Source organism: Myodes glareolus, chromosome 18, assembly GCF_982192425.1.
Source record: "Myodes glareolus chromosome 18, mMyoGla1.1, whole genome shotgun sequence".
Classification (NCBI taxonomy): domain Eukaryota; kingdom Metazoa; phylum Chordata; class Mammalia; order Rodentia; family Cricetidae; genus Myodes; species Myodes glareolus.
The window spans coordinates 69,492,354-69,518,407 of NC_142043.1; the positions used below are offsets into that span (position 1 = coordinate 69,492,354).

General features: G+C 55.2%; 2 protein-coding genes across 4 annotated transcripts in view; both read left to right on the top strand.

The window, feature by feature from the left end:
* Positions 1 to 375: 375 nt before the first annotated feature.
* Atf6b (activating transcription factor 6 beta) lies at positions 376 to 8,574 on the top strand. The gene is made up of 18 exons (XM_048437937.3): positions 376 to 522; positions 850 to 929; positions 1,388 to 1,466; positions 1,694 to 1,785; positions 2,484 to 2,628; positions 3,845 to 3,930; positions 4,030 to 4,165; positions 4,248 to 4,379; positions 4,513 to 4,646; positions 5,098 to 5,283; positions 5,369 to 5,460; positions 6,136 to 6,315; positions 6,472 to 6,579; positions 6,676 to 6,757; positions 6,943 to 7,013; positions 7,139 to 7,250; positions 7,394 to 7,478; positions 7,961 to 8,574. Exons 1-18 carry the CDS (start codon positions 420 to 422, stop codon positions 8,179 to 8,181), a joined length of 2,124 nt encoding a protein of 707 aa, XP_048293894.3. The 5' UTR covers positions 376 to 419; the 3' UTR covers positions 8,182 to 8,574.
* Positions 8,575 to 13,061: 4,487 nt separating this feature from the next.
* Positions 13,062 to 26,054, top strand: part of Tnxb (tenascin XB) — a 60,037-nt gene continuing 47,044 nt past the window's right edge. For 2 of the 3 annotated variants that reach the window (XM_087898504.1, XM_087898506.1), the window contains exons 1-4: positions 13,062 to 13,259; positions 21,739 to 22,122; positions 22,398 to 24,236; positions 24,666 to 24,781. In XM_087898504.1, the coding sequence (XP_087754630.1) occupies positions 21,747 to 22,122; positions 22,398 to 24,236; positions 24,666 to 24,781 (2,331 nt within the window). In that variant the 5' untranslated portion in view covers positions 13,062 to 13,259; positions 21,739 to 21,746. The remainder of the gene's footprint in view (positions 13,260 to 21,738; positions 22,123 to 22,397; positions 24,237 to 24,665; positions 24,782 to 26,054) is intronic. The other variant, XM_087898507.1, reaches the window with a different exon arrangement.

Sequence of the window (26,054 nt, forward strand, 5' to 3'; positions counted from 1 at the left end):
GTCCGGGATTAAAGGCGTGTATCTCCACCGCCCATTCTAGATGCTGAATTTATTGTTGATTCATTCACTAGTGCATTGTGCTTTTATGAGTTTATGGGCAACACGTGGGTGCAGATGTGTGTGGAAAACCGCTGAGCCATAGTTCCAGTCCAGATGCCGGAACTTTAAAGGAACTACATTTCCCACAAGGCTGGTCTCTGGGGCCTCTATGACGCGTGCGCAGTTCCGCCTGGTCGTGCGGAGCGGCTGGCCGCTGCCACGTTCCCATTGGCCCAAGTGTACAAGTCACCGCTCCTTCGTGTCATGTGCTCAGCACCCAAGCCTCTGACTAGTCAGTGAGACTTCCGGGATGCCCGGCTTCCTCCAGCGAGCTCACTGATTGGCCGAGGCCCGTGAGGGGCGGGTCCGGGAGCCGGCTCATGGTGGGGGGTGGGGGGAAGATGGCGGAGCTGATGCTCCTCAGCGAGATTGCAGACCCGACGCGCTTCTTCACCGACAACCTGCTGAGCCCGGAGGACTGGGGTGCGCGGAGTGAGGCCCGGGGGGAGGGAGCGGGCTGCGGCCGGCGGGGGGCCCGAGAAGGCCGCAGAGGGTGGGCGAGGAAGGCTGGTCGGACGCCGAACCCAGCGTCTGCGGCAGGCGCAGCGGGGCTCTTGCCTTCCCGGGGTGCGGGAGGAAGGATGACCGTGGCCTCCCGCGGGAGGAAGCGCGGGGCTGCCCCGGGGTCGGGGGACAGGGGCTGGGCGCCTTGGGGTGTGTGGCTCAGCGAGTGGGCGGGCGGTGGGTCTGGCCCGGCCGAGCCAATGGGGAATGGAGCCGGGGCTGACACCCGCGCGGGCCTCCTCGCAGACTGCACCTTGTACAGCGGCCTGGATGAAGTGGCCGAGGAACAGACACAGTTATTCCGCTGCCTGGAGCAGGATGTCCCGGTACTGCTACCTCGTCGATTCTCCTGTAAACCCTGGTGGTGGGAGGGGCACCCCAAACTCGGAGTCTTCCCCAAGCCAGAGCTCACCCTGCTTTTGTTAGACCCGAACAATGCGAGGAGAAAGTCCAGTTTCAACATTGTCTAACTGGAGCAAGCCTTTTTTCAGAGGTGCACGCGGACTAGCCAGCCCGCTCAGCAATCCACTCTGGACTTCTAAGGTTCTTTTCTAGGGGAGAAATAAAAGATCAGCAGCTGTAAGCATCTTTACAGGGGCGAGAAAATCGTTTGTTAGATATTGTTAGGAGAAATACAAAGAGAGAGGAATACAAGTATTTTTGTAAAGTGCGGGGGGGGGGGTGTGTGTAACACAATGGGCCCCTTAATTTGCAAGTTGTGTTGTTCCTCTTTTGGTTTCACACTTTCTCACTTTCCTGCCCTCGACTATGCCCCATCGCTTAGTTCGACAGCAGCTCTCTGGATGTGGGGATGGATGTCAGCCCCCCTGAGCCCCCCTGGGACCCTCTACCTATCTTCCCAGGTAAGAGACCCTTCCCGCTGCATCCTGGAAACCATAATTCCCATGTCGTTGTGTGCATGCAGTCTACGCCGGTGTCTGCACTCTGCTCTCCCATCCCCGGTGTGCATGCTGTCCATCCTCACCCTCCCACCCTCCACCCTGCTCAGGTTACTTATTTTCGCAGTGTTGGCTTCATGCATGCGAGCCGGGCATCCTTCCTGGTTGTCTCCCAACTCTTTGCCTTCCAGATCTTCAGGTGAAGTCTGAGCCGTCCTCTCCCTGCTCGTCCTCCTCTCTCAGCTCAGAGTCTTCGCGCCTTTCCACAGAGCACTCCGGCCAGGTGAGAGCAGTCACCTGTGGTTCTCTGTGGCAGGAATTCCGCTCCGTTTGCTTTACTTCTAGGTGCCGAGGTTCTATCTGTGCACTGTGAGTCACGAAGCGAGTCATGACACCTCATGTGCTGAACGTCCACTCTGGTGGCGTGGAAGGGGCTGGGGCCTGTCAAACATGCAGAGGATGACAGTAGTGGGGCTTGGGAAAGCAGTGCTGGTGACACTGTTCTTAACCAGTGTCCATGGAAATGTGACAGTGGCAGTCTGGAGAGTTTGTTGACTTTCCCGAGAAGGAAATAGAAGAACAGAGAGCCAGGAGCCTGGATAGAATCTCAGAGCTGTTGAGGCCACGGCACGGATAACTGGTGATTTGGTGGAATCTCGGGGCTGTTGAGGCCACAGCACGGATAACTGGTGGTTTGGTAGAATCTCAGGACTGTTAAGGCCACGGCACGGATAACTGGTGGTTTGGTAGAATCTCAGAACTGTTGAACCCACGACACAGATAACTGGTGATTTGGTAGAATCTCAGGACTGTTAAGGCCACGGCATGGATAACTGGAGTTTTGCTAGAATCTCGGGGCTGTTGAGGCCACAGCACAGATAGCTGGTAGTTTCTGAGCTCAGGCTTTTGTTCTCATGCTGGCTCTCAGAGCCTCTGTAGCGTTCTTCCCTTCTGTCTTCCTGCCTCCCTGCCCCACCCCAGCTCTCACAGGTTCCTGGAGTAGGGGAGGTGTTGAACGTGAAGACGGAGTCCTTAGCACCCCCACTCTGCCTGCTGGGGGATGATCCAGCATCCCCGTTTGAAACAGTCCAGATCACCGTGGGTTCTGCCTCCGATGACCCCTCAGGTAATCAGCCTGTCACTGTCCTTAAGAACTGCCACTGGGAACCAGGCGATGGTGGGGCACACCTTTAATCCCAGCACTAAGGAGGCAGAGGTGGGCAGATCTCTGAATTTGAGGCCAACCTGATCTACAGAGTGAATTCCAGGACAACCAGGGCTACACAGAGAAACCCTGTCTCAAAAAGCAAAAAACAAAACAAAAACAAAAACTGCCACTAGGGAGGGGGGAATGGGACTGAAGAGATGGCTCAGTGGTTAAAAGCACTGGCTGCTCTTCCAGACGACCCATGTTCAGTTCCCAGCACCCACATGGCAGCTCACACCTGTCTGTAAGCCCAGTCCCAGGGGATCCAAGGCCTCTTCTGGCCTCCAGGAGTTCTGGTCACAAACATGGCTCATAGACATACTTGCAAGCAGAACACCTATGCACATTAAACTAAAGAACAGGCACTTGACTCTGTGGGGGTAGGATGTGTGCACCTGTGTGGACAGGGACAGGAATGCGGAGGGAGAGTGGATGATGGCCTCGAGAAGGGAAGCTGGGCAGGAGAGCTTCAGAGACAGAGCGAGGCAGCCTCGCGGAGCGCAGCGCGATGTTTGCTTTCCTCCTTTCTCATGGCCTGTCCGTCAACGTGAGCATGTGTGTGCTGCTTACCCCCCCCCCCCCAGCGCACACCCTGTCCGTCAACGTGAGCATGTGTGTGCTGCTTACCCCCCCCCAGCGCACACCCTGTCCGTCAACGTGAGCATGTGTGTGCTGCTTACCCCCCCCCCCCCCAGCGCACACCCTGTCCCAGTCACTGCTTCATTGCTGTGCAGATCATGGTCGAGCTTCCCTGTGGGGCTTGCTCAGTTTCAGAGGCTTAGTCCCTGATCAGCATGGTGGGAAGCGTGGCGGCAGGCAGAGAGGGCCTGGGCTAGTTCCCGAGTCCAGGGAAGGGAGAATGGCCTTGTCCTTTCCTCTTCAGAAGTTATCTGGTAGCCAGCTCTTCTTCTTCGTTAAGATTTATTTTCTGGATATGAGTAATTTGCCTGCATATGCATCGTGTGTGCCTGATACCCCAGAGGTCAGGAGGGCGTTAGATCCCCCCAGTTACCGACTGTTGATAGCCACCACGTGGACTCCGGGAATGGCTCCCTGGCAGAGCAGCAGATTCTCTCTACCCCTGAACGTCTCTCCAACCCCGGTGGCCAGCTCTTGTGTCTCCTGCCCCCCACAGATATTCAGACCAAGGTAGAACCCACCTCTCCATCTTCTTCTGTCAACTCCGAGGCCTCCCTGCTCTCTGCAGACTCTCCCAGCCAGGTGCACACAGTCTCCTCTCTTCTGCAGCCCCAGCCCTCCTGTTGACCCCCACTCCATCCGCGACACTCCCGACTAATGTCTCTGGACTGCCCTGCCTAGGCTTTCCTAGGAGAGGAGGTTCTGGAAGTGAAGACAGAGTCCCCATCCCCTCCCGGGTGCCTCCTGTGGGACGTCCCCGCTCCTTCACTTGGAGCTGTCCAGATCAGCATGGGTCCATCCCCTGACAGTTCCTCAGGTAATGAGAGCTCCTGACCTGGGGTCCCTGGTGAGAGGCCTCATAGAGCCGTAATTCCCTCCTTCCTCTCGTCTGCCTACAGGGAAAGCTCCAGCCACTCGGAAGCCTCCACTGCAGCCCAAACCTGTGGTGCTAACCACAGTGCAGGTGCCACCTAGAGCTGGGCCTCCCAGCACTGCTGTCCTTCTGCAGCCCCTCGTCCAGCAGCCCGCAGGTGTGGACGATGGAGAAGGGGCCCTGTCAGTGAGCTCACTGCCACTGAGGTCCCCGGCCCTTTAGTGCTTGGGTGTGAGTGTGGAACACCGGACACTGTCTCCACTCTGACTTGCCTCTGCTTCCTTTTCCAGTGTCTCCAGTAGTCCTCATCCAAGGTGCTATTCGCGTCCAGCCTGAAGGGCCAGCCCCCGCAGTCCCACGCCCCGAGAGGAAGAGCATCGTTCCAGCTCCTATGCCTGGGAACTCCTGCCCCCCCGAAGTGGATGTATGTGTTGAGGAGGGTGGAGAGGCTCTTGAATGGGAGGGAAGAGAGAAGTCTATCATGTTAAAAGCAGTGTGGCAGAGGGAGTTAACATACGGGATGGAGGGCTGGGACCTGTAGGTGGCCTACTTTTACAGCAGGAGGAGGCGGTGGACTGAAGTCAAACCGGGGCATCCCACTTGGTTGTGGGTGCGGGGCATAGGCAGTTTCCCGGGGGAAAGGCAGGTCAACTGTTCTTAACTACAGCCGTTAACGTTAGGCCCGGAACAAGGTGGGAAAGAAGGAAAACCCAAAGAAAGGCCTGGCAAGGATGCTGGTCCTGCGGTTTCCCTTGTCCCACATCTGTGGACGTGGGGGAATGTGGCAATGGATTGTAGCCATTTGAGCTTTGGGTAATGGGTCACTGGTGTTGGGGGCGTGGTCGCTAACTCATCTCTGACCTTGCTGGAACCAGGCAAAGCTGCTGAAGCGGCAGCAGCGCATGATCAAGAACAGAGAGTCGGCCTGCCAGTCCCGCCGGAAGAAGAAGGAGTATCTGCAGGGGCTGGAGGCCAGGCTGCAGGCTGTGCTGGCGGACAACCAGCAGCTGCGCAGGGAGAATGCTGCCCTCCGGCGGCGGCTGGAGGCCCTGCTGGCAGAGGTTGGCCGCTGTTGCCCTTGGAGAGAGAAGGGTGGGAATGGCAGGCCCTCCTGGTAACCCCGTCCCCTCTGTGTCTGCCCTGCAGAACAGTGAGCTCAAGCTGGGGTCTGGGAACAGGAAAGCTGTCTGTATCATGGTCTTCCTTCTCTTCATCGCCTTCAGCTTTGGACCCGTGAGGTGAGACTGCTGCCCTGTTGTGAGCAGTGTGGACCTAGGCCACGGGCTCACTGATGCAGCATTTCGGGCACCCTTAGCCCTGACGGTGTGCCCGTCAGTCTCTGCCTGTTTGCCTGTTCTCCCGCAGGCAGCTCTGGGGGGCAGGAGTTGGGGGATGGGGCTCAGTTGATGAAGTGCTTAGCATGCGAGCATGAGGGCCTGTTTGATCCCCTGAACTCACATTCTGAAAAGAGCTGGCTGTGGTAGTGGGCAGTTATATAGCAACAGAAAAGCAGAGGCAGGCAGGGCCCAGTGCTTGGTGAGCTCTAGGCCCGTGACAGACAATGACTCAAAAATAAGATAAAAAGGTGGATTGTACTGAGGAATGGCAGCCACGGTTGTTCTTTGACTTCTGTGTACACATGTACATGGATGCATAAACCCTTGCCCCCCCCCGCCCCGTGACTTATGGGCTCCCCTTGCCCAGCACACACACACCCTAGTGACTTCCGAGCTCTCCTTTTCCTCTCTTCTGGACCTGTGAGGTGGGCAATCCTCCTGCTCCCATCTCATGGCCGGGGGCCTCACTCTTTTGGAGCAGGTGATACCTGCTCCAGCATGACTGCAGAGTCCTGACTGTTAGTAAAGACACCAAGAAAGCCAGAATGCTTCACCGTCCTGCCTCCCTCCCCACAGCATCAGTGAGCCACCTCCAGCTCCCATGCCTCCTCGGATGAGCAGGGAGGAACCTCGCCCCCAGAGACGCCTGCTGGAGTTCTCCGAACAAGGGCTGGCTAATGGTGTTGAACCCCTCCAGGAAACTGCTGAAGGCCCCGAGGAACGGCAGCCCAGCCCTGCAGGCAGGCCCAGCTTCAGGTGAGAAGCAAAGAGCCCCCTCTGTTAAGGATGAGAGCCAGTCTCCTTAAACCTGCCTTCGCACAGCACAGAGCCAAAATTGCTGTCACCCAGGGCACCTTGCCGGCGCCCTGTGCCGGGCAGTCTCTGACTACTACCTCCTCTGCTTTCCTTCAGAAATCTGACAGCCTTCCCTGGCGGGGCCAAGGAGCTACTACTGAGAGACCTGGACCAGCTCTTCCTCGCCTCTGACTGCCGCCACTTCAACCGGACCGAGTCCCTGAGGTGTGTAGTCTGCCCTTGGAAGCTCGCACATAACCCTGCTGTCCTGTATGGAGTATGGAGTGCCAGCTCCCTGCCTTCTTGCACCTGTCTCCCTAGGCTTGCTGATGAGCTAAGCGGCTGGGTCCAGCGTCACCAGAGAGGCCGACGGAAGATACCTCAGAGAGTCCAGGAGAGACAGGTAGGAGCCTTGGTTCTGGGTCCTGGAAGGCGAGATGAAGACAAGAGCTAAGTGTCCTGGGGATCGCAGTATGCTGTGGGGCCCGTGGAGGAGTGGGTGTGAGATGGCGCCAGCTTCCAGGGACTGCCTGTCTCTCTCCCTCCTCCCTTTACCCTCTTCAAATCTTTAGATACTTCTCCTTCCAGAAGTCTCAGCTACGGAGGAGGTCACCTCCAATGAAACCAGTTCCCACCCAACCTCCCGGACCTCCTGAGAGGTGAGCATTGGGTATGCTTACTAAGTGAAGTCACAGAAAGAGCCCCAGGAGATGTCACTAACATTGTCCCCAGCGGGAGTCCGTCCTCCCAGCAAGGCCTCCTAAGTTTGTCCTCGCCTGCCTAGGGACCCTGTGGGCCAGCTGCAGCTCTACCGCCACCCAGGCCGCTCACAGCCTGAGTTTCTAGATGCAATCGACCGGCGGGAGGACACCTTCTATGTTGTCTCCTTCCGAAGGGTGAGCTCCTCCCGCTGCTCCCTCCTGTTTGTCTGCCTGTCACCCTGGTGGTGTGTCCCTGTTATAATCTTAGTGGGAAGATAAAGAGTAGAACTGGGGAACCTGTCCCTGTGTCTTCTTCAGCATACTCCTTCTGCTCCTAGGACCACCTGCTGCTCCCAGCCATCAGCCACAATAAGACGTCCAGGCCCAAGATGTCCCTGGTGATGCCAGCCATGGCTCCCAATGGTAACTCTTCCTTCTGACTATGGGGAGGGTTCCGAAATCTGAGGAAGTTTTTGCAGAGATCCAGCAGGGGGAGCTAAGGGAGAAGGTGAGATTAGGGGCTGTCCAGAGGCTCAGAGGTGGAGAGAGACTAGGAACTGAGGAGAAAATAAAGTGCAGAGTTGTGTGCCTGAAATCTTAGCATTGAGGTGTCAGGAGTGGAAGGTGGGAGGATGGGGTGAGTCGGGTTACGTAATGAGACCGTCTCAGCCAGACCAAAAGCTGTATCCGTAGGTGGCTAGTTGGGGGGGTCGGCTGGAAGCCTGCTGGATCACTCACTTTCCCTTTCCTGACATCTTCTTCTGTGTGACCCTCACTTACCATTGTCATTTATTTTCCACTCCATCCTGCCCATGGCCCTGCCTCTCTGCCCTTCCTTTTCTTCATAACCTCTAACCCCCTCCCCATCTCACCCCATCCACCACCGATCACCTCCCCTTCCACAGAGACTGTTTCAGGCCGGAGCCCCCCAGGGGACTATGAGGAGATGATGCAGATCGAGTGTGAGGTCATGGACACCAGGGTGATTCACATCAAGACCTCCACGGTGCCCCCCTCGCTCCGAAAGCAGCCGTCCCCAACCCCAGGCAATACCACAGGTGGCCCTTTACCAGCTTCTGCAGCCAGTCAGGCCTCCCACCAGCCCCTCTACCTCAACCACCCCTGACCTCTGCAGCTCACACTGGCTTAGAACTGGGTTGGAGGGGAACCTGATCCTGGGACTTGGGGCAGTTGGTAAGGGAAAGCAGGGTGTGGGGAGTAAGCACTTAATGGGAGGAGGGTGGATGGTTCACCTCTCCTCACCTCTTTTCAGAATATAGAGCTCCTCTCGTTCCTGCAAACCCCCAGGCCCCCTCTTTCCCCGAGGGCACTGCCTAAGGTTCAGTTTAGGGCTGGGTAGCTGTCACAGCCTCTTTGTTCTTTCGTTTTCCAGTTCGGGAGTAGACATGGGACTTTGGTCCCCAGGTGGGACAAGGGATGTTCTTGGGTGGTGGAAGTCGGTTTGAGTGTGTGTGTATCTTTTTTATTATTATTAAATAAACAACTCGGAGGGGGTTAAGGAATGGTGATGGCCTTCCGAGCGTGTGACTCCTGTAGGACCAGGATCACAGAACCAAGTACTATAGAGGTCACTGGTGGCGGAATGGGGTGGAATCAGACCTCATGTCATCCCCTGCCCCACCCCGCAACTCCTAGGGTATGTCTGTGTCTAGCAATGATGTCTGTGGCTTTGGCGTGACAGCTGATATACAGATCACCGGAATGTGTCTGAGTAAACAGGAAAGACAGGGGGCCCCACGCCCTTCAGGGCGCACAGCAGCTCCGGTCCTTGTTCTACCACAGGTTCCCCCTGCTTTCCAGGATGAGCTGTCCACACAAACAACAGGCGTGGGGGCAGAGGGCCTGGAGCCCAGGAAGGCGGGATCACAGTGGAGGGGCCTGGTAGGGAGAAGGGGGCATGTCATGGGACATCCTCTTGACCCTGAACTGAGGGAGACAGACCTGAGGGAGGGTCCAGATGGATGAAGACAGGAGTGGGTGGGCTGAAAGGCTGTGTGCTCTGAGTGGAAGAAAGGGATCAGATGAGTGGCCAGTCTGCCTGGCTGCTCTCACCCAGCAGCTCCTTGGCCTGACCCTACAGGAGTGGCCTGGGTCAGCTGGAGGGTGTGAGCTGGACCTGGGCTCCAGGCCCAGATGACTGGACAGGGGCTGCCTGGCTATAAGCCTAGCCCTGAAGGAGGGAGGAAGAGCCTCACGTGTCCAGCCAGGCTCTCCCCGCTCCTTTTACCCACCCCTACTGTGTTTGGAGTGAAAACAGACTGGGGAACTATGGCAACCTGGAACTAGGGCTCCCAGGAACTCAGTCTTTCCTCCCTCCAGAGGGCAACCCTGGTCCACAGCCACTTCCTGTCCCAGGATCCCTTGAGCACCTTATCCAGGCTGTAAGGGAAACAAATGACCTGGTCCTGGGCCCCTTCGTGGGCTTTGAATTAGCTGATGGCCCTCTGTGAGCTGTGACCCGCCTCTCTGCTTTTCAAGGTGGTGCTGTGGAACCTGGCACTTGTGCTGGGGTAGGCACTGCCTCAGTCCTGGACCTGCTGCTTGCACCCGTGTGGGAAGGTGTTCCAAGCCTGGGGTGGTCCACCCGAGATCTTTCTCGAGTGGTGGGAGACTGGGGCCCTCAGACTCGTCCTGGTTGGGGGAGGCCCAGGAGAGTCGGAGACTGGGAATGGGCGCAGCTGCTGCCCTGCAGGCCAGCGTGAGCTTCTTTCTGCCCACTGGGCTCTCCAATGCCACACTTCACCGCTGTCACTCTGGACCTAAGCAGGACTCATGTCCAAGCCTCCCTGCTGCCTGTTCTGCTCTTTCCTAGTCGGTCCTTCGCGATCTTCATCCCTGTCTGTCATCCCGCCCCTGCCATCTCTTACTTTCTCCCGTACCTTCCTTCCTCCTCTGCCCCACTCAAGTGTTCTGTTTGACTCCTTAGTCCGCCTCGTTTTCCTCAGTTCCTCTGCCCCCTTGTCTTGCCCCGTGGTCTTTACGTCGCCACTGTTGGCCCTGTCCAGTTGCCCCCTTTTGTGACCTCTGTCCTGTCCTCTCCTAGGCGGTCAGCTCTCCTTTCCCGTCCCCTTCCCTCACTTCTTTCCTCTCTCCATGCTTTTCTTCCTCTCTGCTCTTCACTCCAAGCTCAGTGAAGTGAAGTTCTGGCTGCGGGGGCCAGGACTGGGGAGCCTAGTGTTTGCCTCATCATTCTGCTATGGCTTCTGGATACAGCACATCTGGATTCCGGGGCCCAGATGTGTGGTTGCCACAGTGACCTCAGTCCCTCTGGTAAATAACAGGCGCCCACCCGCTCCAGAGCAGAGAACAAAACAATTGTGTGACTTTGTTTTGTCACGAGATAGCAATGTCCTCCCTCCTCTGTCTCTCCACACCCCTGTCTCCAGGCAGGGAGAAGGCTCCAGACCCTTGCTCCCTGGCTTTGTACTTTTCCCAACCTCTGGTGCTCTTCTCTTCCTGGGCTGCCTGTTCTCGCCCTGTGCCACTCAGCTCCACCGTGCATGGTGACCACCCCATCTCAGGCAGTTTCTTCTCACTGAGTCTGCATAGTAAGAGGGCAAAAGAAGACCTTTCAAAAAGTCCAACTTCACCGTTCCTCAAAACCTTGAAGAAGCCATTTGATTCGTTGCCATCATCAGTCTTTCCGCTCCCCAGAGCGGTTGGGGTGAGGGAGAGGGTAGGCTCTGGAAAAGGGTGCTGACTCCATTACTAGCAAAGCCGAGCTGCACCCACGAGCCCTCTCTCTTCAGCCATTAAGGATACAGGGAAGCCCGCCCTGTGCTCAGCTGCTGTGTACAGAAGCCAGGTTGTGTTTCCTGCCCTTGCCTCTCTGGGACACTTCCTTGGGTCACCTCTGGCCTCTCTCCATTCCTTTCTGTGCCTTCAGACTCTGCCCTCACTCGCCCTTGTCTTTTTGTTCTCTCTCCTCTTCTCTGACTTTCGACTTTGAGGGTCATTCAAGGACATGGGGCTCAGAGCCAAAGACCCCTGGACTCAGGATCCTGGGAACAGCTAACACACGCTTGTTCTAGACAGCACCATGACCTTGCGGCCCCGCAGGACACCTTATTGGAGCCATTCTCGCTCTGGCTCTTGGCTTCCCTGGCTCTCTCCCCCAGTCCCCTGGGGTTCAGAGTTGACCTTCACTCCTAACTGTGAAAAAACAGACTTCCCAGGAGCCTGGGATCCAGGAGGAAGTGGTTCTAGACAACCATGATTTCAAACCTGCAGCTGTATCAGCCTCCAGTCCCTTCCCCAGATACCCTGGAAGCTCATAAACTGGAGCCCTGCCTTCCCGTGCCAAGACCCCAGCGTCCAGCCCCCAAGCCATCGCCACCTACATGGTCAACTGTACTTATAGGAGCCCTACTTCCCAAATAGTAGAGGTGTGACAAGGCTAGGCGGCCCTACTCCCAAATAACAGAGGTGCGGAGCAGGACCTAGGGAAGACATAGATGTGAGCAGGACCTAGGGAAGACATAGATGTGCCTTTGCTTGCGCTTAACTCCAAAATTCAGTGCTGTTAGAGCCCGGCTGCACCTGTTCTCTCCATAACACAATTTGAAGACCCTCCTCCTCTTTTCATCTGCTGCCCCCCACTTCCCCGGGAGACCTGAGGACCGTCACCTACTCATGTCTTTGGGGGACTCTGGCCAAGGCAGAGGAAGGAAGCTAAGCCCAGCTCTATCCCACAGACTGACTTCATCTTCCCATCAAAGCCAGGAGAAAAACAGCACACACCCCGGCACATGGACACACGGATCCACTCGTGAGGGAGCTCGTGTACTGCTGCTCTCGGCCACATGGGGCTGGTGGCAGTGGCCGCAGGCAGCCTGCTTCCTCTCAGGCATACCTGTGACTGGAGATGCAGACACCTGTGCCACAGCCTGCATGCGACACCAGATGCATGTGGACCCCTTCAAGTCCCCTCGCCATCACCTGACCTGGCTGAGGTGTGTGTGTGCGCCTTAATGATAAAGTTGGTAGTGGAGTAGAGACAGCTCTGTCCTCAGCGTAGAACCTGGGGCGAGGGGTGAGGGGTTCCCTTAGATAGTCCTCTGGGGAAAATCTCCATCAGCACCTTGTTGGGGAAGCCTTTGGCTAAACATCTGTCAGTTGCCGGCTCTGGCTACTTGCTTGCCCCTATAACAACCTCTCGATCTTCTACCCTTCCTTCCTAATCTCCACACGCCCCCAACTACTACTTTCCCAAGTTGGATATCCTGGTATTCAGCCAAACCTTTGCCCAGCCAGTGCCCAAGTGTCACTTGCTATTCCTCTAGGAATTTGCTGAGTTGGGGCAGTGAAAGCAGGGCAGAGATGCCGAGCTAGGAATCAGAGAGGGACTGGGCAGAATGGGCAGCAAAGGGCTGCTCAACTCCAAGCCAGTGGAGGAAGCAGGAGAGGGGAGGAGGGATTACAGAAAGGAGTGAGGGGTGCTGTCAAGAACCCCAGGAATGGGACAAGGAACCCCAGGAATGATCATACATTGGAGGGGTTCAAGCTTGAGTGTGTGAGGTTGCCTCTCATCCCCACCTCTGCTCCCTGCACAACACAACTGAAGGGGAGTTTAGGGATGAATAAAGGGGTGCTGAGCAACAAATGGGGTGAGATCCAGCTCATAGCAGCAGCTAGGAAGGAGGGGAAGGGGGCTTGGCGATGGGGATGGAGACGGGCCATGAGGAATGGTGCTGGCAGAGTGGGGAAATGGGCCAAAGGTAGGGAGAGAATAACGGAGAATGCCAGGTAGGATGCCAGGTTGCTCAGAAACTGGTGAGGAGAAGGTTAAAAGTGAAGTAGGGAAGGGCATGGAAGTAAAATAAGAGACAGAAGGGTTGAGATGAGGGTACAGGGGAGATGACTCTTGTCCTGGACAGGGAGGGGGCTGGTGGGAGGGGCCGGAGGGATAGGAAGACCTGCCCTATCTCCGCTCCCCTCCCTGACCTCATGCTGGCCCTCCCCTTCTCCTCCCCCTGCTCACAGCGGGCTCCCTGCTTTTCTGTCACTGCTGTGAGATCCACAGTCCTGGTACTGGCTCTGCTGCAAGGGACAAGGGAAGGGTCCCCCCCAAGAGTCCAGGGCTGCTGAGGGCTGCTTACCCTGCCTGAGACACTTCCTTTATTGGGGTCAGGACTGAGCAGGTTCAGAGGTATAGCAGCCACCACAAGCCACCACGCTCCCCAGGTAAGTAACAGAGCTCTGGGAAGACCAGAGGAGTGGTGAGCGGTGAAGGGTTTCCCTCTGAACTGCTCCACAGTCACAAGAGTTGCAGGAGTGCCTGCCAGGACAGGGGCTTTCTGCTCAGCTCAGAGAAAATGCAGGTAGACTCTGGAGGGGTATTCAGGAGACTAAGGCAGAATGTGGTGTGTGTTGCATGCACCAAGGTTTGGAGGGGATGTCGGTACCTGAGAGGGCCTGGGAACTGTGGGACTCCGGAGTCAGGAGGGTACCTTTGGTCAGGAGGTGGGGTGGGGGCAGCAAGGAGGAACCAGGCTGGGCTGAGCTGTCCAGCTGCACACGGGAGGAAAGAATGCTGGAGCTGGAGTTGCTGAGCCTGGTGTCGGGATGGGGCAGAGGAAGCTGTGCAGAATGGGGATTCTTCAAGTAACCGCACAGGAGTAACAAGGGCTGAGAACAAGGGCTGGGGAGCTGCAGGGCTTTCAGAAGTGCTGAAATGGGATAGAGAGGACTCGTGGGCACGGGAAGGGCTCAGATCTTGTAGAGACGATCCCGTAACTTGTTCTTGGCGAGTTCTCTGCACCCATGACTCACGGTTCAGCGAGCCTGCAGAGACTGAGTGATGTCCCCACAGGGCACAGGGCTGTGTCTTCATTCGGTCCCCCTTCCAGGCTCCCTGCTTCTGTGTGCCTGAGTCTTCCCACCCACTCCCCAATACACGTGACACGCCTCGGGTGGGGCGGGCGGGGCCTCTTATCTCGCCTGGAAAGAATTTAATGGCTTAGAAACAACTGGAAGTGGAACTGAGGGGAACTACTGGGAAGCAACTCGGAAACAGCAGCTGTCGCAGCCCCGCCCCTGCTTCCCGGACCTCAGCCCCTCCTGCTGTCCCTGGCTTCCTCCAACCCCGGGAGATTCAGCACCTCCATTAGTCACACTTTCTTCCGCTCAAGCCCTGACCATTGGTGCAAGAACCAGAATCCATCTTCCTGTCTCTCATTTTCCCCCTGACCTTTCCCACTGGGGACCTGGAAATCCTTTCTCTTAATTTTTCTATTCCCATGGCCCATCTGCTTCCTCCCAAAACCAGAGGTACCTGGATCCCCAGCTCCTTCTTACTGGCACCCTCTTTTCAACCTGTCTCAGCCCAGTATCTGAGACACCCCACTTTCTCATGTCTGGAGTCGTGCTTTCACCTCTCCCTGCTGGATTTCGCTGGGAGTGGGGCTGGCAGGGGGAGTTGAATGTGACATTGGAGTGGACCCAGACCCCAGCCCTCATGGAAGTCTGTCCCTTTCCCACCCAGTAGGACCAATGGTCCCCAGTGAGTAAAGTGTCAAAGTTGGCCACACACTGAATACCAAGGGTACTGAGTCACAGTTTGGAAAGACGCCCCCACCCTGCCAGTTCTCCAAGTATAGTAGGATGCGGAGAGGGTGCGGCCGGCCCCCCAACATATTTCAGAGAGTCAGAGAGGGAGACACAAGAAACACCCAAGTCTCTGTTTGCCCAGTGCCAAGAGAAGGGTCAGAATTTTCCAAGCGTTGGGAGGGGAAACAGGAGGGACATGTCACATGGTGACAGGAGAGGGGAGGGGAGGGCCTGGGAAAGGGACTGTGGGGCTTGATCTCTGAGGGTCACACCTCTCTTCTAGACCAACCTCAGCAGCCTCTCTGGAGAAGCCAGTGGGGTTTCTGTATGTTTTCCTGCTGCAGAGACCCTCTTCCCCCATCACCTATGTGAGCATGAAGTAGAATCCAGTTGCTTGAAGAGACTGGTCAACTAGAGGGCCCAGGGGTGCGAGGGAAGTACGTACCCTCCGCCCCCCACTTAGGGAGCAGCAGCTTGTGCTGTTCCCACTGCAGCTCAGTTCTCCGGCTCAGCTGACCTCTCCGCCAGTGAGATCCACTTTCTTAGGCATCCCCCAGGGGCCAGGTATGCAGCAACCCTGAGGGCTCACACATCTGAAAAAATGCTGCCTTATTTGTGTTGATATGTGGGTTCATGTACAGGTGCACGCATATCTGTGTCTGCACACAAATGCAGGAGTTGTATTTGCCTATGCTGCATACTTGTGTGTGCGTGCACCCCACGGTTAGCGCAGAGGTGATTGTATTTGCCTATGCCACGTGTGTGTGTGTGTGTAACAGGTAGGCAGGCCAGAGCCCCCTCCCACCAAGGGGAGAAGCTTTGCTGTCAAGGAAGGGCAGCCCTGCCTCATGGCCTTCTGCCAGGAGCAGGCACTTCCCATGGAAACAGCCTGTCCCTGGCTCTCCTGTCTCTTTATTTTATTTTACCCTTTGAGATGGGGTCTTACAGAACCTAGGCTATTCTTAAATTTTCTATGTGAGGCTGGCCCTGGCCTGTTGGTCCTTCTGCCTCGACCTCCCAAGTGCTGAGATTTCAGACATGTGCCGCCACACCTGGTTTATGTGATTTTGGGGATCAAACTTAGAGCTGTGCTAGGCGGGCACCCCACCAGCTGAGCAGCCCCCTTCTGTCTCCCAACACCAGTCAGGGAGCATTGCATCTGGTGACCCTGAAGCTAGGAAATGTGTCTGTTGGGAGAGAGGCGTTACAGCCCTTCCTTCCTGGCCGGTGCCTTGCTCTCCTGGCCTCTCTGCTCTAGACGCTGGGCAGCTGCCAGCATCGCTCAACGTTCACGGCGGCAGTTCGAGCCCACCCTGCCTCGTGCTGCTCCCTGCTCACCAAGCCCTCTCCCCTGCCTCATTCTTTCTTCTCAAATTGTCTCTCCACTTGTAGTAGGGAGCCCCACAAGCACATCCAGATAAACACCCAGATGAAGAAACAAGGAACCCCTGAGTTCAAACCCTATCCCCTCAGTTGGGTTTTTTCATTTCCATAAGAAGTGCTCAGAGGCGGAACATTTGCCTAGAAATGCAAAACTCTGGGTTTGATCCTAGCACAGTAAAAACTAATAAAAATGTAGATGGATAAGTAAACAAATATCTTCAAGGGCCAGCAAGATGCTCAGCAGGTAAAGGCTCTTGCTGCCAGACTGGATGATCTGAGTTCAGTTCCTGGAGCGCTCCTGGTGAATGGAGAGAAGGGACTCCCAGAAGGTGTCCTTCCAGGGCCAGGCCTCCAGTGCAACTGTGACGTGTCAGGTCCACCTGCGAAATGGGTAGTTGTAATAAAATGTGAAAAATAAGACTTTCTCCTACCCACTTCTGTCTGCAGCTCACAGAGATCCGCCCACCTTCCAAGAGCTGGGGTCACAGGTGTGGATCACCACGCCCACTCAGACTTTCTTAGAGAGATTACCAGCACCTTTCTTCTCTGGCCTTGTTTGATTAGGAGCCATCCATAGTATTCCACTTTGTTTGGGTTTTCCTTTGTTTTTTGTCCCCCCGCCGCCCCACCCCCACCCCCAGACAGAATTTCTCTCTGTAACAGTCCTAGCTGTCCAGGAATTAGTTCTTGTAGACCAGGCTGGCCTCTAAGTCCTCATGAATTTTTATTACGCAGTGTGAATAAGTCACAGTTAATTCAACAAGAGTTGATAGACGCTTTGGTGGTTCTGCCTCGGGGCTGTTGTGTCCGGTTCTGCTGTATTGTTGTATTTGGTGGTTCCCCTCGGGGCTGCTGTGTCCGGTTCTGCCATGTTGTGTATTTGGTTGTTCCCCTTGGGGCTGTGGTGTCCGGTTCTGCCATGTTATTGTATTTGGTGGTTCCCCCCAGGGCTGTGGTGTCTGGTTCTGCCATGTTGTTGTATTTGGTGGTTTTCCCTTGGGGCTGTTGTGTCCGGTTCTGCCATGTTATTGTATTTGGTGGTTCCCCTCAGGGCTGTGGTGTCTGGTTCTGCCATGTTGTTATATTTGGTTGTTCCCCTCGGGGCTGCTGTGTCCGGTTCTGCCATGTTATTGTATTTGGTGGTTCCCCTCGGGGCTGCTGTGTCCGGTTCTGCCGTGTTGTTGTGTTCCTAGGAGTCTGCACTGCGGGTTCAGCAGCTCTGCGTATGTTCAGTTTTATACATAGTGTGTGTTCTGCCTGTTTTCCAAAATGCTTGTGCCATCCGGTCCTTCCTGCATCCTCCCCGCCTGGTTGTTGACTCCCCGGCACAGCTACTGTTCCTACTTGACTTCCAGGCCCAGACACTGTCCGTGGTCCTAGCCCTGACCTTGGTCCTGTTCTGCACTCCAGCCTTAGTGCTAGTCCTGGGCTTACACTGAATTTTACTGTCATCGTTAAAGTCAATAAATGTTTACCGAGCACACTGACTGTGCTGAATGCAAGAACAGAGTAGCCAGTAAAACAGAGAGAGAAATGGTAGCACCGTCTGTCCCCTTGATGTATAACGAGGAGCTTGAGAGTCCTTTTTATACAAGCTCACAAACCATCATAAACAGTACAAGCAAGAACTGCATGGATATCATGATGGGGCCTCAGCCTCTCTGGGTGACGTGAGGTGGAGACCTGAAGCCTGGAGTGAGGAGCAAGCATGCTCCACAGAGGGGCGACTGTGGATACAGAGGTTTAGTGAGGAGCAGGGAGACTAAAGTATGTAATGAAGAACAGTGGGGGTTGTCCGGTGAGGTGACTCTGTGGGTAAAGGGGCTTGCTGCCCAGCCTGATGACCTGAGTTCAATCCCCAGCACCCCACGGTGGAAGGAGCGATGGCAGGAGTATTGGACATCACAGACTGCTTCAGAATGGAAGACGTGGCCAACTTATCATTGATTTTGAGAGACGTTGAGGAAGATGAAGACAGACATTCCTTAGATTTGGTGGGAGACCACAGGGGACGTTAGTTAGAGATTTTGACTATGGTGGGGAAGCCAGTCAGAGTGGATTGAGGCGTGCGTGCGGAATAGGGAAACAGGGCTGGAAAATGTAGTCAAGTGTGGTAGCTGGAGGCCTGCGATGTCAGGCAAGGATTTGTTTTTAATCACAGGGTATAATTCTCAGACATTGACACACAGGTCCTACGTGTAGAGCTCAGGGAGCTGTCCATACATCTGTTTAGCCCAACGCAGATGAAGGTACAGGACGTCCCAGGGATCGCCCCGTGTCTCCTCCAGTCTGTAGTAGCCCCAAGTGTAATCACGTCCTGTCTCCTAAGAGCACAGCTTAGCTCCGCCTGTTCATAGGCCTCCCATAAATAATTTCACTTAGCACATTGTCTTTCTGCGTCTGCTTGGCAATGCATGAAATTCATTCATGTCATGTGTAGCAAAGACAGAGGAAGGTTTTCCTGTTGCATAATATTCTGTTCTATCTTTCCCGTCATTTATCCAGTTGAGTTGCTTTTCAGTTAATGTAAACAAACCCGTGAACAGTCAGCAGGGTGTGGTGGTGTGTGCCTGTCATCCCAAAATTTGAGAGACTGAGGCAGGAGGATCAGACGTTTAGGATCCTTTATCAAAATGACAACAGTTTAGGAAAAGAAACAGAACAAAACCAAAACACTCAGTGGTTAGAAACGATGTTTTTTTTTGTTGTTTGTTTGTTGTTGTTGTTTGGTTTTTGGTTTTTTTTGGCTTGGTTTTTTTTTTTCCCATGCGTTTCTCTCTGAAGATGGTTTTGTTTTTTGAGACAGGGTTTCCCTCTGTAGCTTTGGAGCCTATCCTAGAGTTCTAGCAAGTTTGCTCTGTAGACCAGGCTGGAGCCTGTACTAGAATTTGCTCTGTAGACCAGGTTGGCCTCCAACTCACAGACTCCCGAGTGCTGGGATTAAAGGCATGCACCACCACCACCTGGTTACAATGACTGCTCTTGCAGAGGACCCAGGTTTGTTTATTTGTTTGTAGTTAAAATTTTAGATTTAGTTTTCAGTTGTGTTTGTGTGTGTGTTGTGTGCACATAAATGCAGTTGCCCAGAGTTCAGAAGAGAGCATCTGATCCCCTAGAGCTGGAGTTACAGGCAGTTGTGAGCTGCCCAACGTAGATGCTGGGGACTTAATTCAGATCTTCTGCAAGAGTAGCACACACTCTTAAATGGTACACACATGTGTATGTTTGTGTGTGCACATATACGTGTGGAGGCCAGAGTTCCACATTGCTCCCGTCTCCGCAGCACTGCACTTCCAGCAATGTGCCATAGCACCTATTCTCTCTCTCTCTCTCTCTCTCTCTCTCTCTCTCTCTCTCTCGCTCTCGCTCCCTCACTTGCTCTTGCCTTCATGTTTGCCTCACACGTTTCTCCCAGTCTGTGAATTGTCTTATTTTCTTACTGATGTCATTTGATGACCAGATGTTTTCAATTCTTGAGCGAGACACACAACTCCGTGGTAGATCCTCTGCCCAGCATGTTCCATTCTCAGCACGGAGGAAACAAGTCAGGGAGTGAAGTTATCACTTCCAGCAAGACCCACTGTGTTCATTCTTCTGTGGTTAGGTTTTGTGTGCCTCACTTAAGCAATTTTCACTTACTCCAATCATAAAGGTCTCTTCCCATGTTTTCTTCTACGTTGCTATGGGAACCTTTGCTTTCCCTCTTGTATTTAGGACTGTGATCCATGCCACAGCGGTTTCTATATTTGGATATAAGGTGGGAACCAATTCTTTCTGTTTTCCCTGTATGGTTCTTTAATTGATGCAACATTATTTATTTATTTATTTATTTATTTATTTGATTTAGTTATTATTTATCTATGTGTGTATAAGTGTTTTGCCTGCTTGTCTGTGAACCAGTTCTGTTCAGTGCCTGTAGAGGTCAGAAGAGGGCATCAGATCCCCTGGAACTGGAGTTAGAGAGGGTTGTGATCCACCATAGGGGTGCTAGGAACTGAACCCAGTCCAGGTACCTTGCAAGAATGATAGATAAGTGCTCTTAAGCCCCACCCATCTCTCCAGTTCCACCCTTTCTCTTTTTAATTGCCATAGTATCTTAGTTATTAATCAATGACCACATACACACGGGTCTTTCTTGGAGTCCTACTCCACCTGTACGCCCTGGCATTTTTGTAAATCTTGATATTTGACAGTTCTGAGAAAGAGTTGTAGTTTTAAATTGGAGATATTTGAGCTCATTAAAAAAAAAATAAGGGGCAATACTTTTGAGACTTTTTTTTCCTTCTACTGGGTTGCCTTGTCCAGCCTTGATATGAGGGTTTGTGCCTAGTCATATTACAACTTGTGTTCAATTGATATTCCTAGGAGACCTGTTCTTTTCTGAAGGATGATGGAGGAGGAATGGATCTGGGGCAGAGGGGAGGTGGTGAGGAGGGAACTGGGAGGACTGGGGGGAGGGGAGCTACGATCGGAATGTGATGTCTAAGAGAAGAATAAAAAAATTAAAAGATGAGCGGGGTGTGGTAGCTCACACCTTTAATCCTAGCACTCGGGAGACAGGCATGTGGATCTCTGTGAGTTTGAGGCCAGCCTGGTCTACAGAGCGAGTTTTCAAACAGCCATAGAGAAACCCTGTCTCAAAAAAAACAAAATGTAATAAAAAAATTAGTAGGCTGGCTGGAGAAATGGCTTAGTGGGTAAAGGTGCTTGCTGCCAAGCCTGAGGAACAAAGTGAAATCCTAGAGAGGCTCGAAAGTTATTCTTTGACCTCCACAGGCATTCTGTGGTATGCCCAGCTCCCCATAATAAACAAACAAATAAATAAATGCATTTCTTTTTAAAGGCTAATGTGAAGGATTTAATTGAGAGTGAAGGATTATAACACGCGGGGGAGCCCAGCAGAGTAGCGTCTGCTGCTCACCCTGGCACAGGCAGGAGGAGCAAGTGTTCAAGGCCATCCTTGGCTACATAGTGAATTTGAGGCCAGCCTGAGCTACAGGAGACCTGCGTTGAAAAAGGAGGAGGAGGGGAAAGAGGGGAGGAAAAGAAAGAGGAAGAAAAAGAAAAGGGAAGAAAGGAGCTGAAGAAACCCTGTACCTGTGGGAGTCTGTCAGCCAGTGGGCACTGGGGAGCTGGCTTCAGGTACTTGGGGAGGCCTTGGCCTCATCTGCGAGACTCCCTTGGCACGGGTGTGTGGGCTGAAGTTTTTATCCGACCAGTTTTCCTGCCAAGTGCATGCAGCCGAGCCAGGACAGGTGAGGTCTCTGTTCTCATGGACCTCCCTTTTAGTGGTGGGAAACAGGTTAAAAACAAAAAAATAAAACCCACACAGATGTCTAGGCCACACCATATGCTACCGTGAGGAATGCGAGCAGGCCATCGTGATGGGGGGGTAATGACGGATAAGCTGTTCTGCCCAACATAAGGATGGCCTGAGTTATGCCCGTTAAAGGCACAACTGTAAGAGGCCAGCTTGTGGGGCCAAGGAAAGAACATTCTAGACAGAGGAACTTAAGAGCACAGAAGACCCGAGGCTGGCTTGTGGAACAAACAGAAACCGGGTAAATGGGGAAGACAGGGTGACGGACCAGATCTGCCCAGAGAGGCTACCCACCCTTGAGGCTCAGCTTCTCATCCGCCCAAGCTGAGTCTGTTACTAGTCAGGTTCTGTTGATGCGCTCGTGACTGCCTCCTTGCTGACTCAGTTCTCACACTTGCCCTCTCTCTTCAGCTTCCTGAATGATGCCAGCTCGATGCACCCTAACGTCTGTTCTCGCTCTCCTGGTGTTGCTGGGCAGAGCTGGAGCAGGCCCTTTCTCTCCTCGGTCCAATGTGACCCTCCCGGCCCCACGGCCCCCTCCCCAGCCAGGGGGCCCTTCTTCTCAGCTGTATGAGCACACTGTGGAAGGAGGGGAGAAGCAGGTGGTATTCACCCACCGCATTAACCTGCCCACTTCTGCTGGCTGTGGCTGTCCCCCGGGCACTGAACCCCCGGTGCCTGCTTCTGAGGTGCAGGCCCTGAAGGTCCGGCTGGAGATCCTGGAGGAGCTGGTTAAGGGGCTCAAGGAACACTGCTCAGGAGGGTGCTGTCCCACGGCTGCGCAGGCTGGCACGGGTGAGCCCTGATGGGGGCAGGGGCAAAGAGGAAGGGAGAAGGTCAGGATGGGAGAGGTACCTAGGGTGACATTAAGGATCTTGGTATGAAGGAGAAAATGTACCACTTCCTGCTCCTTAGGGGTGCAGTGAAGGTTATAACGTGGTAAGTCGACCCAAGCACTCCCAAGAGGGCATATATGCTAAGCTAAGCAACTAGTAGCTAAAATGGCCTTCTGAAACTAGGCTGGCCATGGGCTAATACGAGTTGGGTCTCCCTTCTCCTTCCTGCACCAGGCCAGACAGACGTGCGCAGCCTCTGCAGCCTCCACGGTGTATTCGACCTGAGCCGCTGCGCCTGCTCCTGCGAGCCTGGCTGGGGTGGACCCACCTGCTCAGACCCCACCGACGTTAAGACGCCCACCTCGTCCCCGCCCTCAGCCTCCAAGACCTGTCCGGATGACTGCAACGACCAGGGTCGCTGCGTCCGAGGCCGCTGCGTGTGCTTCCCCGGCTACAGCGGCCCCAGTTGTGGCTGGCCCTCTTGCCCCGGAGACTGCCAGGGGCGCGGGCGCTGCGTGCAGGGTGTGTGTGTGTGTCGTGCTGGTTTCTCGGGCCCCGACTGCAGCCAGCGTTCCTGCCCTCGCAACTGCAACCAGAGAGGACGCTGCGAGGAAGGGCGCTGCGTGTGTGACCCCGGCTACTCTGGTGAGGACTGCGGAGTGAGAAGCTGTCCCCGGGACTGCAGCCAGAAGGGCCGATGCGAGAACGGACGCTGCATTTGCAACCCTGGCTACTCTGGTGAGGACTGTGGGGTGCGGAACTGCCCTCGGGGCTGCAGCCAGAGGGGCCGCTGTGAGGACGGCCGCTGCGTGTGCGACCCCGGCTACAGCGGTGAAGACTGCGGCGTGAGGAGCTGCCCATGGGACTGCGGCGAGGGAGGGCGCTGCGTGGACGGCCGCTGCGTGTGCTGGCCTGGGTACTCCGGCGAAGACTGTAGCACGCGGACGTGTCCGCGTGACTGCCATGGCCGTGGCCGCTGCGAGGACGGGGAATGCATCTGTGACGCGGGCTACAGCGGCGACGACTGCGGTGTGCGGAGCTGCCCCGGGGACTGCAACCAAAGGGGCCACTGCGAGGACGGCCGCTGCGTGTGCTGGCCCGGGTATACAGGGGCAGACTGCAGCGCGCGAGCCTGCCCGAGGGACTGCAGGGGCCGAGGGCGCTGCGAGAATGGCGTGTGCGTGTGCCACGCGGGCTACAGCGGCGAGGACTGCGGGGTGCGCAGCTGCCCCGGGGACTGTCGCGGCCGAGGGAGCTGCGAGAACGGCCGCTGCGTGTGCTGGCCCGGGTACACAGGCCGGGACTGCGGCACCCGCGCCTGCCCTGGTGACTGTCGCGGGCGCGGGCGCTGCGTGGACGGCCGCTGCGTGTGCAATGTGGGCTTCGCTGGCGAGGACTGCGGAAGCCGTCGGTGCCCTGGGGACTGCCGCGGACATGGCCACTGCGAGGACGGTGTGTGCGTGTGCGACGTAGGCTACTCGGGTGACGACTGCAGCACACGGAGCTGTCCCGGCGGCTGCAGGGGCCGCGGCCGGTGCCTGGACGGGTTTTGCGTGTGCGATGATGGCTACACGGGCGAGGACTGTGGCGTGAGACGGTGCCCGCGCGACTGCAGCCAGCAGGGCCTGTGCCAGGATGGCTTGTGCGTGTGCCACGCGGGCTACGCGGGCGAAGACTGCAGCATCCGTACCTGCCCGGCCGACTGCCACCGGCGTGGCCGCTGTGAGAATGGGCGCTGTGTGTGCGACCCAGGCTACACCGGCCCCGCCTGCGCCACACGCACCTGCCCAGCTGATTGTCGTGGCCGTGGGCGCTGTGTGCAGGGAGTGTGCCTGTGCTACGCCGGCTACAGTGGTGAGGACTGTGGGCAAGAAGAGCCTCCCGCCAGCGCCTGCCCCGGGGGCTGTGGCCCACGGGAACTGTGCCGTGCAGGCCAATGTGTGTGTGTCGAGGGCTTCCGAGGCCCAGACTGTGCCATCCAGACATGCCCAGGTGACTGTCGCGGTAGGGGAGAGTGTCTCCAGGGCAGATGCGTCTGTCAAGAAGGCTATGCTGGTGACGACTGTGGGGAAGGTGAGCCAGGTGTCTTCTCCCATACAGTGGGGCGGGTACAAGGATACTGGCAGCAGAAACCTGAGGCTTAGGGGCCTAGAGGAAGAATGGAAGGACTTGTTCCTTGTAGAGAGAGAGAGAGTGTATGTGTGTGTGTGGAGGGGGATCAGCCAGAAGGACCCCGTTCACCAGGGTAGTGGAACCATAAGCACATGCCAGTGAGAAGTCTGACCTTTAGCTCCCTGGGCAGAGGGTTGTCTTTAAGGAGTATGTCCAGAACATGGGGGAAATTGAAGGACGCTCAGACCCTTTTGGGGCCTTTTCCAGTGTTCCCCAGCCTGAGTTTGGGCAGTGGGAACATAAGATGTGCCTCTCTGTGTGGGTTTGACTGACTGGGAAGCCATGGCTCTGCCCCAGACTAAGCAATTTTCCCTATTCCACTCTGGACAGAGGTGCCAGCCATCCAGAACATGAGGATGCATCTCCTGGAGGAGACGACGGTCCGGACAGAGTGGACCCGGGCTCCTGGTCCTGTGGATGCCTATGAAATCCAGTTTATTCCCACGGTGAGGGGAAGCAAGGGGGAGGTCAGTTGGGCAGCAGAAGGGGGAGAGGGAGGGCTCACATGGATGCAAGAAGTCACACTCATGAGACTCCGGGTGGCTGGTGTCCGAGTCTGCTCTAAATGCCTTCTTACCCTGCCCCAGCCTGGCACCGCTGGATGCCTCAACATTGGCCCAGGGCAACTAGGATGCTCATGGTGAGCTCCCTACTCCCGGCTGCTCAGTGCACAGTGGCCCTTTCTGTTAGTCTTTGTTGCTGATTCCAAGTGGGCCCCATTCTGCACACACCCGTTTGCCCTTGGCTTGGCACCAGCATCTGGGGTACATGTGGTCTTCTTGAGTTCTGTGCCCAGCTGTCACCTCATTCTGAGGCAACCCTCAGCCTCTTCTGTCCTCCCCCAATGCTGTGTTTTCAGATTCTTCAATTTTATACAACCTCCTGCCTTCTCGTACATGCTTCCCAATGGGGAGAAGCACTGCAGACTCTGGACCCACTGACATTTTCTCAGAGTTGCTACATATTAACCCACAGCCACACAAATTGTCCAGGTTGTTTCTGATGGTGTTTCTTTAAGTATTTATTTATTTTTATTGCAACTTTCACAGAAGCCCAGAGAAAAACCTTTAGACAGTGTCCATAAACACTCCAGGTGGTGGTGGCCTTTAACCTCAGCACCTGGGAGGCAGAGGCAGGTGGATCTCTGTGAGTTCGAGGTCAACCTGGTCTTCAAAGCTAAGTTTCAAGACAGGCAAGGCTACACAAAGAAATCTATCTAGAAAATAAAACAAAAAAAGAAGGAAGGAAGGGAGGAAGGAAGGAAGGGAGAAGAGAAAGAAATTATAGATAAGCCAAGCAAAAAGGAAACAAAAATGGAGGGCAGCCTTCACTCCTCCCCGTTAGTCTATATATAGGCTTGCCTTAGGCTCTGTTTAATGTTATCTTTATTGGTTTAGGTCAAGCTGTCTGGGCCGTGGCAATAATTCTGAGTCCATGAGTTTGTTTTCCTAGCTCCTGTCATCAGAACTTCAAGCATTCTTTCCCTGCCTCCAACAAGTTCATAAAACATTTGGGAGCACAGTAAGGACAAAGCCCGCGGCCCCTGCTTGGGGACTGCGACTTGGACTCAGGGTACACAGATACTTAACACTTTTCAGTCATCTGGCCTTTCCCACACCAACCCACAGATGCTGGGCAAGGCCACACTTGCGTCCATCAGTCTGGGGGAGGGGGGCTCTAGACAAGCTTACTCCCTGGCCCTAAAGCCTCAGAAGGCAG

Bases quoted from the DNA above. Each gene is read 5' to 3' on its own strand.
- Atf6b (XM_048437937.3), top strand. From the start codon at position 420: ATGGTGGGGGGTGGGGGGAAGATGGCGGAGCTGATGCTCCTCAGCGAG. The intron at 1,467-1,693 runs GTAAGAGACCCT...TTTGCCTTCCAG, and splicing joins CCCTCTACCTATCTTCCCAG to ATCTTCAGGTGAAGTCTGAG. The intron at 3,931-4,029 runs GTGCACACAGTC...TGCCCTGCCTAG, and splicing joins CTGCAGACTCTCCCAGCCAG to GCTTTCCTAGGAGAGGAGGT.